Source organism: Salvelinus alpinus, chromosome 30 (assembly GCF_045679555.1).
Source record: "Salvelinus alpinus chromosome 30, SLU_Salpinus.1, whole genome shotgun sequence".
NCBI classification, from domain to species: Eukaryota; Metazoa; Chordata; class Actinopteri; order Salmoniformes; family Salmonidae; genus Salvelinus; species Salvelinus alpinus.
The window spans coordinates 42,413,393-42,429,327 of NC_092115.1; the positions used below are offsets into that span (position 1 = coordinate 42,413,393).

Here is a 15,935-nt window from a genome sequence, read left to right on the forward strand (position 1 = left end):
CTATGGAAGGTTTTTCATATGGCTGAAGGCATCTTTGTAAACTAAATCAGAGCACAAACAAATAAGGTTGTGAGTTATAGCCAGTTAGCTAGCCAACTAGCCAGTAGCTACAAGCCAATGAGACTGTAACATATCTGTACAGGTCATGAACGACAACTCAATGTTGACAATATAGTATCTAGTTAGCTACATTCTTCCATAAAGGATAGCGAGCTAGCTAAGTACAGTTCCTAGTCAACACCAAACTTTGGGAACCTTAGGGAAACTGTCACACTTCTAACTTCTAATACATGCAATCGGCATCTAGCAACTATGGCATGATACAGTCAAATTGTCTCTATAGCTACATCTGTAGCCAGATGTGTTTCGGCACAAACAGCTGCTAGCTAGCTTACATTTCCTCAACCAAGACCAACCTCACACAACTGTAGCTGATAAAACGAATTGTCTTGCAAAGAAACAGTTAGCTATGTTGAATCGAAACCAGGCCAATGCACATGAAAGTAGCGCATTGGCTGTGTATTGCAGTAGGTGTACACATGCTAGCTAGCTACTTAGCTATATCAACACACAAGACAGACTGTGTGTTGATCGGGAGACAAGTTAGGATCGAGGGAAAGATGAACGGAGCAAAGTACAGAAGGTTTGAGTTCTAAGCAACCTACAGTAGCTACTGTAGTAAGTCCAAGCTGTGTGCTAGAAAACCTTGGTAGAGCTTCAGACCAATCTTCTCACTTAAAATTCGTTTTTTTTTGTTTTTAATATATATTCACACACTATGAGGTTTGAATAATACTGTGAAATTGTGAAAGTTATGATAATTCACTTTTAGTGCGAGAGCTATTTGAAAAGACCAACTGAAATTTAAACTTGTTTGGCTGGGTGTTTTTGATTTGTTAATAGACCAATAACAAAGAGAGTTTGCCCTCTTGTCAGCCAATAACGGCTAGTTTTCATGTTACACATCCCTCCCATTAAGATCCTCCAATTAGGCCTGTCTCTCAGACCACTCCCAGACAGTCCTAGCAAAATTCCTGCTTGAGAAATCATTTTGCTTCCTCGCTCTGACTTCCTCTCCTTCTTTCTCTCTCGTTGCCTACTCCCTTACTCTGTCTTCCCTTTCCCCCTCTCTCTCTCTCAATTGTTATCTGTATCAGTTGATGTGAGAGAGTGTGTGTGTGTGTGTGTGTGTGTGTGTGTGTGTGTGTGTGTGTGTGTGTGTGTGTGTGTGTGTGTGTGTGTGTGTGTGTGTGTGTGTGTGTGTGTGTGTGTGTGTGTGTGTGTGTGTGTGTGTGTGTGTGTGTGTGTGCCAGCAGTGCTGTCAGTAGCTGTGTGTGACAGAGATATAGATCTACAGAGGAGAGGCGTGTGTCTGCTGATGACAGCTGTTCACAACACACTCTCTACGTTACTCTGTCACTGGGCTGCCACTGCAGTCTAAACAAGCCTTTAGTCTCTCTCTGTATCTCTCTCTCTCTCTTTCTCTTGTTTCTCTTGCCCTCCATCTCCCTCTCTCTGTGTCTCCCGCGGAATCTCTCTCTTGTGTGCTCCATCTCTCTCCTTTGCTCTCTCTCTCTCTCTGTGTCTCTCTCTCTCTCTTTCTCTTGTTTCTCTTGCCCTCCATCTCCCTCTCTCTGTGTCTCTCGCGGAATCTCTCTCTTGTGTTCTCCATCTCTCTCCGTTGGTCTCTCTCTCTCTCTGTGTCTCTCTCTCTCTCTTTCTCTTGTTTCTCTTGCCCTCCATCTCCCTCTCTCTGTGTCTCTCGCGGTATCTCTCTCTTGTGTGCTCCATCTCTCTCCTTTGGTCTCTCTCTCTCTCGCTCTCTCTCTCTTTCTCTTTCTCTCTCTCTCTCTGATTTATTTGTGTTGTGTGCTATGTCAACCGCGTCCGGTCCTTGTTGTAATTGGTAGAGTTAAAAGGAGACGTTTTTCATGGATGATCAAAAACAGTCAAGACAAAAATTTATGTTGTCAACAGCCAGGCAGCCCATCTGTCCCATTTTGTTATTTACACATGTGAAGTTTAGAAAGAAAGGAATACTGATCATCAGTAAAGTCTGTGGGTAACTGATTTTGTGTTTTTTTGTTGAAATATCTTACATTGTTTATATTGTCATGTGTGAAGAGTAATTTGGTGCATTTCAACATGACTAATATCAATCAAACTCATTCAACTAATTATTAATGATTCCTCTCTGTCTGTCTCCAGGTGCAGATGTGACGGAGCCCAACAGCTCAGACAGTCGCGGAGAACGTCTCGACTTCTTCCTCAAACAGGAAGAGTCTCTGGCAGCGAGCGAGGCCAACTTCCTGGGTGCCAGCGAATCAGATGAGGCCGGAGGTGGAACCGGGGGCAGGACTACCCCATTGGTAGCCAATCTGAGGGCAGCGTTGATGAGCAAAAACAGCCTGCTGTCGCTACGGGCTGAGATGCTGGGAGACGATAACCCTCTATTGTTTGAATACCTGCCTAAAGGAGGGCACTCCCTCTCACGTGAGTTACTGTTATAGTACATGACACTCTATAACTGCTGTTTTAGTGTCACACATTACCACTGATATAGAACCACCATTCTCTTCTTGGCTTTGGTGTGTATGCATGCTTGCGTGTGTGCTGTGTGTGTTCAGTATGTAACAGGTCTGTGTGATGGTGCGAGAGAGGATTACTCAGTTGTGACTCAGTGAGAGAACATTGTGCTGGGATGGCTCCCGGGTGTGTGAGAAAATGTTTCCTGGATTTCTTGTGTGTGGTTTCGAACAACAGGGTTTAGCCATGTTCATCTGTGACTGAGTGAATGAGTGAACGATGTAATGTGGGTGGGTCCGTGCAGGTGTGTGTGTATGAGGCTTTGAGGGTGGCCTTCCCCTACCCTCCATCTCGTTCTAAATATATCATGATGCTAGTCATTGGTATGATAAAAGCTTTTAAATCATCAACTTACATTTCCCCCTCACTGCGCCTCTCTGTGAAGTTATTTTGGACCAGTGGAATATATCTCCCAGTGCATATTTGTGCGTGCGTGTGCGTGCGTGTGCGTGTGTGTGCGTGTGTGTGCGTGTGTGTGCGTGTGCGTGCGTGTGTGCGTGTGTGCGTGTGTGCGTGTGTGTGCGTGCGTGTGCGTGCGTGTGCGTGCGTGCGCGTGCGTGTGCGTGTGCGTGCGTGTGTGTGCGTGTGTGTGCGTGTGCGTGCGTGCGCGTGCGTGTGTGTGTGTGTGTGTGTGTGTGTGTGTGTGTGTGTGTGTGTGTGTGTGTGTGTGTGTGTGTGTGTGTGTGTGTGTGTGTGTGTGTGTGTTTTATTTCTCTTGGCTGGTAATTGTCTCCTTTGTGCCGAGTAGTTTCTGTCTTTGTTTGGGGGAGACAGAGAAAGGAGTCCAACTCTAAAACCTCGTCATGCCCTTTTCACTACAATAGTACTGGAGACTGGTGCTTTAACACTTTGACTGAATGGACCCCCCCCCCCCACACACACACACTGTTTAGTGTGCCAGAGAAAGATGTCTCTCTCTGTTGGTTTGCTTTAAGTGGAGAGACTGAGGTCCTGTCACAGACTGACTCTTATCTGACAGGCTCTTACGGAAGGAAGAGGCCTCTATCACACACACACACACACACACACACACACACACACACACACACACACACACACACACACACACACACACACACACACACACACACACACACACACACACACACACACACACACACACACACACACACACACACACACACACACACACACGCACAAATCATTTAATGTAAGGGAAGTAATAGTTCAAAATACTTCTACAAGCAAAGAATCCTCAATCCCAGTCATGTGGACCCTTAACATACCAGAATATCCATTTCTATCAGCTCTCTCTATTCTTCCTTTGTCATCAGTATTACCCACACACTAACACTCACAACCACACATACGCACAAACACACACATTCACACAGTAGTAGAAGAAGTACCAATTGTCATACCTTAGTCATAGTAACTGTAACTTAAAGCAGCAATCAGCAGTTAAAACAAGAACAAAGAGTTCTGCCAGGTCTCTGACCTCCTCCCTATAGGCTGTCTCATCATTGTCGGTGATCAGGCCTACCACTTCAGGCCTACCAGATAGTGTGGTCTACAGCTTATCATGAGGTATTATACCTCAGGGGAGCAATACCTCGAGACCTATGATACCTATGATCCGTGTCGTCGTTCAGACACATCTCGGTGAAACATAAGATATTACAGTATTTAATGTCCCGTTGGTGGGATAGTCTTAATCGTAGATCGTCCAGTTTGTTTTCCAATGATTGCATGTTGGCCAATAATACGGAGGGAAGTGGTGGTTTACCTACTCATCTGCAAGTTCTTACAAGGCACCCCGACCCCTCCTCACCCTTTTCCTCCGTCTTTTTTTCACGCTGATGACAGGAATTTGGGCCTTGTCTTGACAAAGCAGTATATCCTTCACGTCAGACTCATTAAAGAAAAAATCTCTGTCCTGTTTGAGGTGAGTAATCGCTGTTCTGATGCCCAGAAGCTCTTTTCGGTCATAAGAGACGGTAGCAGCAACATTATGAACAAAATAAATTACAAACAACGCAAAAAAAACTAACAAAATAGCACAGTTGGTTAGGAGCATGTAGAACATCAGCCATTCCCTCCGGCGCCATTACTTGCCGAGTGCAGTTGACTGCAGTTTGGTGTCGTAACCGACTTCAGTGGGCAAATGCTCACCTTCGATGGCCAATGGCACGTTGGAGAAGTGTGCTCTTCACGGATGAATCCCGGTTACAACTGTACCGGGCAGATGGCCGACAGCGTGTATAGCGTCGTGTGGGGGAGCGTTGTTGTGAACAGAGTGCCCAATGGTGGTGGTGGGGTTATGGTATGGCCAGGCATAAGCTACGGACAATGAACACAGTTCCATTTTATCGGTGGTAATTTGAATGCACAGAAATACCGTGATGAAATCCTGAGGCCCATTGTCATGCCATTAATCTGCCGCCATCACCTCATGTTTCAGCATGATAATGCACGGCCCCATGTCGCAAGGATCTGTACACAATTCCCGGAAGCTGAAAATGTCCCAGTTCTTCCATTGATGTGTACGACAGCGTGTTCCAGTTCCCGGCAATATCCAGCAACTTCGCACAGCCATTGAAAAGGAGCGGGACAACGTTCCACATGGTCACAATCAACAGCCTAATAAAACTCTATGCGAAGGAGATGTGTCGCGCTGCATGAGGCAAATGGTGGTCACACCAGATACTGACTGGTTTTCTGATCCACGCCCCTACTTTTTTTTTTAAGGTATCTGTGACCAACAGATGCATATCTCTATTCCCAGTCATGTGAAATCCATAGATTAGGGCCTAATGAATTTATTTCAATTGACGGATTTCCTCATCTGAACTGTAACTGTAATCTTTGAAATTGTTGCATGTTGTGTTAATATTTTTGTTCAGTGTATATCTTTTTTGGAATATAGTGGAGTAAAAGTAAAATATGTCCAAAATATAAATAGGTAAGTACAGATACCTAAAAAAATGACTTATGTAGTATTTCAAAGTATTTTTACTTAGTTGCTTTACACCACCGTACACACATTAACAAACACAGACACAGACATGCACGTGCACTCGTGTACACACCAGGCCCCTCTAATGCTACAAGTCACTTCCAGGAAACCTTTCGAAACCCTTCCAGCTAATCTTTTGTGATGTACTGTATGGAGGGGGAAACGGTGGATGTTTTCCGGGAATTTTCCGGGAATATTTAGACAGAGTTTGTTATGAAATGCAAGTACTATCAGAATGTATTTACAACTACTTTGATTTGATTTGAAATGTATTTTCAAATACTAATACTTAACTCTTAGAAGATGCACCCAATAAGGACAGTTCAAGGGGACCCCAAACAACACATTTCTGGAAAGAAATTACATTTTATTATTTCAGTTTTTTTTTATGTATTTGAAAGAAGTATTTGAAAACACTTTCAAATACCATTGGTGGAGTATTTGGTAAGCATTCCAATTCTTTGAAAATACTCAAATACAGTTGAAGTCGGAAGTTTACATACTCTTAGGTTGGAGTCATTAAAACTCATTTTCAACCCCTCCACAAATTTCTTGTTAACGAACTATAGTTTTGGCAAGTCGGTTAGGACATCTACTTTGTGCATGACACAAGTCATTTTTCCAACAAATGTTTACAGACAGATTATTTCACTTATAATTCACTGTATCACAGTTCCAGTGGGTCAGAAGTTTACATACACTAAGTTGATTGTGCCATTAAACAGCTTGGAAAATTCCAGAAAATTATGTCATGGATTTAGAAGCTTCTGATAGGCTAATTGACATAATTTGAGTCAATTGGAGGTGTACCTGTGGATGTATTTCAAGGCCTACTGTCAAACCCAGTGCCTCTTTGCTTGACATCATGGGAAAATCAACAGAAATCAGACAATACCTCAGAAAAACAATTGTAGACCTCCACAAGTCTGGTTCATCCTTGGGAGCAATTTCCAAATGCCTGAATGTACCACATTCATCTGTACAAACAATAGTATGCGAGTATAAACACCATGGGACCATGCAGCCGTCATACCGCTCAGGAAGGAGACGCATTCTGTCTCCTAGAGATTAACGTACTTTGGTGCGAAAAGTGCAAATCAATCCCAGAACAACAGCAAAGGATCTTGTGAAGATGCTGGAGAAAACAGGTACAAAATAATCTATATCCACAGTAAAAACGAGTCCTATATCGACATAACCTGAAAGGCTGCTCAGCAAGGAAGAAGCCACTGCTCCAAAACCGCCATAAAAAAGCCAGACTACGGTTTGCAACTGCACATGGGGACAAAGATCGTACTTTTTTATATATATATATATTTCATTCCCCGAAACACTGCCCCCACAAACACACACACAATGTTGTTTTATATTGCACCTGGATCTCTTTGGAAGTGTTCCCGTGATACACCTATATGTGTGAGTGATTTGTTCATTCAAGGATCCAACAATACATGCCCAATGTCTTATTCAGTTGTCAGATACACTCTTGTATACTGTTTATGTGGTTGTGGTCAGGGTGGGTGACTCTGCCCATCCTTTCTTTTCCTGACTAGACCAACCTTCGCTCCAGCCCGGGACGTCACTAGGCCTATTTTAGGGGGGCTTAATTCACTTGCCCCCAATAATTAAATCAATATATTGGGGGGAGGGGGGGGCTGCTGCTGCAGAGTCTGCTGCACGTGCTAGTGACAGGTCAACTTGTAGCTAACATTTTAGTTAACGTTAGCTACTGCTGTGGCTTGAGACTGCTAGCTAACAGTAAACTAACAGGGAAAGGCTCTGACAGGACGGATTCATGCAGATAGGCTACGATGTGAATTTGTGGTAAGTTAGAACAAAGAGAGAGAGAGAGAGAATATTCACTACTATATAATCAAAACGTTGTTAACATAAGGGTAGGTGGGACGCTAGCGCCCCAACTCGACAACATCAGGAAAAGGCTCTGACAGGATTGACTGACCATCGTGTCTTAAAGTAGTGATGGACTGTCGTTTCTCTTTGCTTATTTGAGCTTTTCCTGCCATAATATGGACCTTACCAAATAGGGCTATCTTATGTATACCGCCCTACCTTGTCACAACACAACTGATCAAACGCGTCCTCTTTGGCTAGGTGGGACGCTAGCGTCCCATCTCGACAACATCCGGTGAAATTCTTGTTAATCCAGCCGCTTTGTCAGATTTCAAAAAGGCTTTACGGCGAAAGCATATCATGCGATTCTCTGAGGACAGCGCCCCGCATACAAAAGCATTAAAAACATTTTCCAAACGTCACAATAGTCAGAAATAGTGATACAATAAATCACTTACCTTTGAAGATCTTCCTCTGTTTGCAATCCCAAGGGTCCCAGCTACACAACAAATGGTTGTTTTGTTCGATAAAGTCCTTCTTTATATCCCAAAAAAATCAGCTTAGTTGGCGCGTTTGATTCAGTAATCCACCCGTTCCACTCGTTCAACATGCATACAAAGGAATCCCAAAAGTTACCAATAAACTTCGTCCAAACAAGTCAAACAACATTTCTAATCAATCCTCAGGTACCCTAATATGTAAATAAACCATACAATTTAAGACAGAATGTAGTATGTTCAATAACGGAGATAAATAACGAGGTGCGTGCCATCATCCACGCGTGCCACAAGACTACAGTCAAAATGAGAGCCACCTTGAAAAACGACTAATTCATTTTTCAAAAAACAAGCCTGAAACCCTTTCTAAAGACTGTTGACATCTAGCGGAAACCACAGGAACTGCAATCTGGGAAGATTTCCTTTGAATTTCCCATAGACAAGCATTTCAATGGGTGGTGACCTCAAAAAAAAGAAATTCCGGATGGATTCTCCTCGGGTTTTTGCCTGCCATATCAGTTCTGATATACTCACAGACATTATGTTAACAGTTTTAGAAACTTCAGAGTGTTTCCTTTCCAATACTACCAATTATATGCATATCCTAGCTTCTGGACCTGAGTAACAAGCAGTTTACTTTGGGCACGTCAGTCATCCGAACTTCCGAATACTGCCCCCTAGCCTTAAGAAGATTTTACTAATCAATAAGTTTTTATGTGAGGCAGCCTGTAAGATACAGTGTAGCAGACGTTGCGAGCTAGCTAACGGTAACGTTAACGGTGTCTTTTAAATTCAACATTAGTTATGATGATATGTAGTTAACCTCTCTGGGATATGTGGGACGCTTGCATGTCAGATTTCGAAAAGGCTTTTCGGCGAAAGCATAAGATGCTATTATCTGATGATAGCACAACAGTAAACAAAGAGAGTGTAGCATATTTCAACCCTGCAGGCGCAACACAAAACGCAGAAATAAAATATAAATCATGCCTTACCTTTGACGAGCTTCTTTTGTTGGCATAAACATCACAAATGGTCCTTTTGTTCGATTAATTCCGTCCATATATATCCAAATTGTCCATTTATTTGGCGCGTTTGATCCAGAAAAAAACAGCTTCCAATTTGCGCAACGTCACTACAAAATATCTAAAAAATTACCTCTAAACTTTGCCAAAACATTTCAAACTACTGTTGTAAAACAACTTTAGGTATTTTTAAACGTTAATAATCGATCAAATTGAAGACGGGTCTATCTGTTTTCTATCTGTGCTACATAAGTTCTGTTATACTCACAGACATGATTCAAACAGTTTTAGAAACTTCAGAGTGTTTTCTATCCAAATCTACTAATAATATGCATATCTTATATTCTGGGGATGAGTAGAAGGAAGTTGAAATTGGGCACGCTATTTATCCAAAAGTGAAAATGCTGCCCCCTATCCTAGAGAAGTTAACATTGTATTTAATGTAGTCTTGCTATCTGTGCCAGGCTATAAATGAGATAAATTATATCTAGTTAACATTGTATTTAATGTAGTTTTGCTATCTGTGCCAGGCTATAAATGAGACAGATTACATCTAGTTAACATTGTATTTAATGTAGTTTTGCTATCTGTGCCAGGCTATAAATGAGCCAGATTACATCTAGTTAACATTGTATTTAATGTAGTCTTGCTATCTGTGCCAGGCTATAAATGAGACAGATTACGTAACATCATGCACATATCATTTCATACTCAATTGCTTTCATTCAGTAGGCCATTGCAAAACAATTATCAGTAGGTCATGTGTAGAAAAGGTAACATAGTGTTGATCACAATGTCATTGTATTATCCTCAATTTCTCAACTGTAGGCTAGCTAACGAATAACGTTTCACCAGTTCAAACAAAGGAATTAAAACTTAAACTGATTAAATCACCTTTTAAGTCCTGAGTTATTGTAAATATGAGTTTAATAAGAATACATGTCAAAACACAGCAGACAGGAATGAGGGGAAGAATCTGGAGGCTGACAGGGCTGAGGGAGCATGTCTGATGAAGGTTGGTGATTAAAAAAAAGCAAGTAGATGTTTAAGCTGTCAGTTAAATTTGTACAGCATGTGACAGCATATGTCTTACTTTTGTTAGGCATAAATAAATGATGTTCATGATATCTTAAAGGGCCATGCAGAAAGAGAGGCTTCTGTGCAAGGCAGAGCTCAACATGTGAGCTGTATAAGTGAGAGAGAGCAAGCATGCCCAGAGAAAGAGAGACAAGAAACAGATCCAGACAGGGAGGGACAACAAACAGATCCAGAGAGAGAGGGACAACAAACAGATCTAGAGAGAGAGGGACAACAAACAGATCCAGAGAGAGAGGGACAACAAACAGATCCAGAGAGAGAGGGACAACAAACAGATCCAGAGAGAGAGGGACAACAAACATATCCAGAGAGAGAGGGACAACAAACAGATCCAGAGAGAGAGGGACAACAAACAGATCCAGAGAGAGAGGGACAACAAACAGATCCAGAGAGAGAGGGACAATAAACAGATCCAGAGAGAGAGGGACAACAAACCAGATCCAGACAGGGAAGGACAACAAACAGATCCAGAGAGAGAAGGACAACAAACAGATCCAGAGAGAGAGAGACAACAAACACATCCAGAGAGAGAGGGACAACAAACAGATCCAGAGAGAGAGGGACAACAAACAGATCCAGAGAGAGAGGGACAACAAACAGATCCAGAGAGAGAGGGACAACAAACAGATCCAGAGAGGGAGGGACAACAAACAGATCCAGAGAGAGAGAGGGACAACAAACAGATCCAGAGAGAGAGGGACAGCAAACAGATCCAGAGAGAGAGGGACAACAAACATATCCAGAGAGAGAGGGACAACAAACAGATCCAGAGAGAGAGGGACAACAAACAGATCCAGAGAGAGAGGGACAACAAACAGATCCAGAGAGAGAGAGACAACAAACAGATCCAGAGAGAGAGAGACAACAAACACATCCAGAGAGAGAGGAACAACAAACAGATCCAGAGAGAGAGGGACAACAAACAGATCCAGAGAGAGAGGGACAACAAACAGATCCAGAGAGAGAGGGACAACAAACAGATCCAGAGAGAGAGGGACAACAAACAGATCCAGAGAGAGAGGGACAACAAACAGATCCAGAGAGGGAGGGACAACAAACAGATCCAGAGAGAGAGGGACAACAAACAGATCCAGAGAGAGAGGGACAACAAACAGATCCAGAGAGAGAGAGACAACAAACATATCCAGAGAGAGAGGGACAACAAACAGATCCAGAGAGAGAGAGACAACAAACACATCCAGAGAGAGAGAGACAACAAACAGATCCAGAGAGGGAGGGACAACAAACAGATCCAGACAGGGAGGGACAACAAACAGATCCAGAGAGAGAGGGACAACAAACAGATCCAGAGAGAGAGAGGGACAACAAACAGATCCAGAGAGAGAGGGACAGCAAACAGATCCAGAGAGAGAGGGACAACAAACATATCCAGAGAGAGAGGGACAACAAACAGATCCAGAGAGGGAGGGACAACAAACAGATCTAGAGAGAGAAGGACAACAAACAGATCCAGAGAGAGAGGGACAACAAACAGATCCAGAGAGAGAGAGACAACAAAAACAGATCCAGAGAGAGAGAGACAACAAACACATCCAGAGAGAGAGGAACAACAAACAGATCCAGAGAGAGAGGGACAACAAACAGATCCAGAGAGAGAGGGACAACAAACAGATCCAGAGAGAGAGGGACAACAAACAGATCCAGAGAGAGAGGGACAACAAACAGATCCAGAGAGAGAGGGACAACAAACAGATCCAGAGAGAGAGAGACAACAAAAACAGATCCAGAGAGAGAGAGACAACAAACACATCCAGAGAGAGAGGAACAACAAACAGATCCAGAGAGAGAGGGACAACAAACAGATCCAGAGAGAGAGGGACAACAAACAGATCCAGAGAGAGAGGGACAACAAACAGATCCAGAGAGAGAGGGACAACAAACAGATCCAGAGAGAGAGGGACAACAAACAGATCCAGAGAGGGAGGGACAACAAACAGATCCAGAGAGAGAGGGACAACAAACAGATCCAGAGAGAGAGGGACAACAAACAGATCCAGAGAGAGAGAGACAACAAACATATCCAGAGAGAGAGGGACAACAAACAGATCCAGAGAGAGAGAGACAACAAACACATCCAGAGAGAGAGAGACAACAAACAGATCCAGAGAGGGAGGGACAACAAACAGATCCAGACAGGGAGGGACAACAAACAGATCCAGAGAGAGAGGGACAACAAACAAATCCAGAGAGAGAGAGGGACAACAAACAGATCCAGAGAGAGAGGGACAACAAACAGATCCAGAGAGAGAGAGACAACAAACAGATCCAGACAGGGAGGGACAACAAACAGATCCAGAGAGAGAGGGACAACAAACAGATCCAGACAGGGAGGGACAACAAACCAGATCCAGACAGGGAAGGACAACAAACAGATCCAGAGAGAGAGGGACAACAAACCAGATCCAGACAGGGAAGGACAACAAACAGATCCAGAGAGAGAGGGACAACAAACAGATCCAGAGAGAGAGGGACAACAAACACATCCAGAGAGAGAGGGACAACAAACAGATCCAGAGAGAGAGAGACAACAAACAGATCCAGAGAGAGAGGGACAACAAACAGATCCAGAGAGAGAGGGACAACAAACAGATCCAGAGAGAGAGGGACAACAAACAGATCCAGAGAGAGAGGGACAACAAACAGATCCAGAGAGAGAGGGACAACAAACAGATCCAGAGAGAGAGGGACAACAAACAGATCCAGACAGGGAAGGACAACAAACAGATCCAGAGAGAGAGAGACAACAAACATATCCAGAGAGAGAAGGACAACAAACAGATCCAGAGAGAGAGGGACAACAAACAGATCCAGAGAGAGAGGGACAACAAACCAGATCCAGACAGGGAAGGACAACAAACAGATCCAGAGAGAGAGGGACAACAAACAGATCCAGAGAGAGAGGGACAACAAACACATCCAGAGAGAGAGGGACAACAAACAGATCCAGAGAGAGAGGGACAACAAACAGATCCAGAGAGAGAGGGACAACAAACAGATCCAGAGAGAGAGGGACAACAAACAGATCCAGACAGGGAGGGACAACAAACAGATCCAGAGAGAGAGGGACAACAAACAGATCCAGAGAGAGAGGGACAACAAACAGATCCAGACAGGGGGGACAACAAACAGATCCAGAGAGAGAGGGACAACAAACACATCCAGAGAGAGAGGGACAACAAACAGATCCAGAGAGAGAGGGACAACAAACAGATCCAGAGAGAGAGGGACAACAAACAGATCCAGAGAGAGAGGGACAACAAACAGATCCAGAGAGAGAGGGACAACAAACAGATCCAGAGAGAGAGGGACAACAAACAGATCCAGAGAGGGAGGGACAACAAACAGATCCAGAGAGAGAGGGACAACAAACAGATCCAGAGAGAGAGGGACAACAAACAGATCCAGAGAGAGAGAGACAACAAACATATCCAGAGAGAGAGGGACAACAAACAGATCCAGAGAGAGAGAGACAACAAACACATCCAGAGAGAGAGAGACAACAAACAGATCCAGAGAGGGAGGGACAACAAACAGATCCAGACAGGGAGGGACAACAAACAGATCCAGAGAGAGAGGGACAACAAACAAATCCAGAGAGAGAGAGGGACAACAAACACATCCAGAGAGAGAGGGACAACAAACAGATCCAGAGAGAGAGAGACAACAAACAGATCCAGACAGGGAGGGACAACAAACAGATCCAGAGAGAGAGGGACAACAAACAGATCCAGACAGGGAGGGACAACAAACCAGATCCAGACAGGGAAGGACAACAAACAGATCCAGAGAGAGAGGGACAACAAACCAGATCCAGACAGGGAAGGACAACAAACAGATCCAGAGAGAGAGGGACAACAAACAGATCCAGAGAGAGAGGGACAACAAACACATCCAGAGAGAGAGGGACAACAAACAGATCCAGAGAGAGAGAGACAACAAACAGATCCAGAGAGAGAGGGACAACAAACAGATCCAGAGAGAGAGGGACAACAAACAGATCCAGAGAGAGAGGGACAACAAACAGATCCAGAGAGAGAGGGACAACAAACAGATCCAGAGAGAGAGGGACAACAAACAGATCCAGAGAGAGAGGGACAACAAACAGATCCAGAGAGAGAGGGACAACAAACAGATCCAGACAGGGAAGGACAACAAACAGATCCAGAGAGAGAGAGACAACAAACATATCCAGAGAGAGAAGGACAACAAACAGATCCAGAGAGAGAGGGACAACAAACAGATCCAGAGAGAGAGGGACAACAAACCAGATCCAGACAGGGAAGGACAACAAACAGATCCAGAGAGAGAGGGACAACAAACAGATCCAGAGAGAGAGGGACAACAAACACATCCAGAGAGAGAGGGACAACAAACAGATCCAGAGAGAGAGGGACAACAAACAGATCCAGAGAGAGAGGGACAACAAACAGATCCAGAGAGAGAGGGACAACAAACAGATCCAGACAGGGAGGGACAACAAACAGATCCAGAGAGAGAGGGACAACAAACAGATCCAGAGAGAGAGGGACAACAAACAGATCCAGACAGGGGGGACAACAAACAGATCCAGAGAGAGAGGGACAACAAACACATCCAGAGAGAGAGGGACAACAAACACATCCAGAGAGAGAGGGACAACAAACAGATCCAGAGAGAGAGGGACAACAAACAGATCCAGAGAGAGAGGGACAACAAACAGATCCAGACAGGGAAGGACAACAAACAGATCCAGAGAGAGAGAGACAACAAACATATCCAGAGAGAGAGGGACAACAAACAGATCCAGAGAGAGAGGGACAACAAACAGATCCAGACAGGGAAGGACAACAAACAGATCCAGAGAGAGAGAGACAACAAACAGATCCAGAGAGAGAGGGACAACAAACAGATCCAGACAGGGAGGGACAACAAACAGATCCAGAGAGAGAGGGACAACAAACAGATCCAGAGAGAGAGGGACAACAAACAGATCCAGAGAGAGAGGGACAACAAACATATCCAGAGAGAGAGGGACAACAAACAGATCCAGACAGGGAAGGACAACAAACAAATCCAGAGAGAGAGGGACAACAAACAGATCCAGAGAGGGAGGGACAACAAACAGATCCAGAGAGAGAGGAACAACAAACAGATCCAGAGAGAGAGGGACAACAAACAGATCCAGAGAGGGAGGGACAACAAACAAATCCAGAGAGAGAGGGACAACAAACAGATCCAGAGAGAGAGGGACAACAAACAGATCCAGAGAGAGAGGGACAACAAACAGATCCAGAGAGAGAGGGACAACAAACAGATCCAGAGAGAGAGGGACAACAAACAAATCCAGAGAGAGAGGGACAACAAACAGATCCAGAGAGAGAGGGACAACAAACATATCCAGAGAGAGAGGGACAACAAACACATCCAGAGAGAGAGGGACAACAAACAGATCCAGAGAGAGAGGGACAACAAACAGATCCAGAGAGAGAGGGACAACAAACAGATCCAGACAGGGAAGGACAACAAACAGATCCAGAGAGGGAGGGACAACAAACAGATCCAGACAGGGAGGGACAACAAACAGATCCAGAGATAGAGGAACAACAAACAAATCCAGAGAGAGAGAGACAACAAACAGATCCAGAGAGAGAGGGACAACAAACACATCCAGAGAGAGAGGGACAACAAACAGATCCAGACAGGGAAGGACAACAAACACATCCAGAGAGAGAGGGACAACAAACAAATCCAGAGAGAGAGAGACAACAAACAGATCCAGAGAGAGAGGGACAACAAACATATCCAGAGAGAGAGGGACAACAAACACATCCAGAGAGAGAGGGACAACAAACAGATCCAGAGAGAGAGGGACAACAAACAGATCCAGAGAGAGAGGGACAA

At 44.2% G+C, this 15,935-nt stretch overlaps 1 protein-coding gene across 3 annotated transcripts in view; it reads left to right on the forward strand.

Moving 5' to 3' along the window:
- zbtb46 (zinc finger and BTB domain containing 46) overlaps positions 1-15,935 on the forward strand; it is a 121,227-nt gene that overhangs the window by 75,824 nt on the left and 29,468 nt on the right. For all 3 annotated transcript variants that reach the window (XM_071375608.1, XM_071375607.1, XM_071375609.1), the window contains one exon: positions 2,209-2,493. In XM_071375608.1, the coding sequence (XP_071231709.1) occupies positions 2,209-2,493 (285 nt within the window). The remainder of the gene's footprint in view (positions 1-2,208; positions 2,494-15,935) is intronic.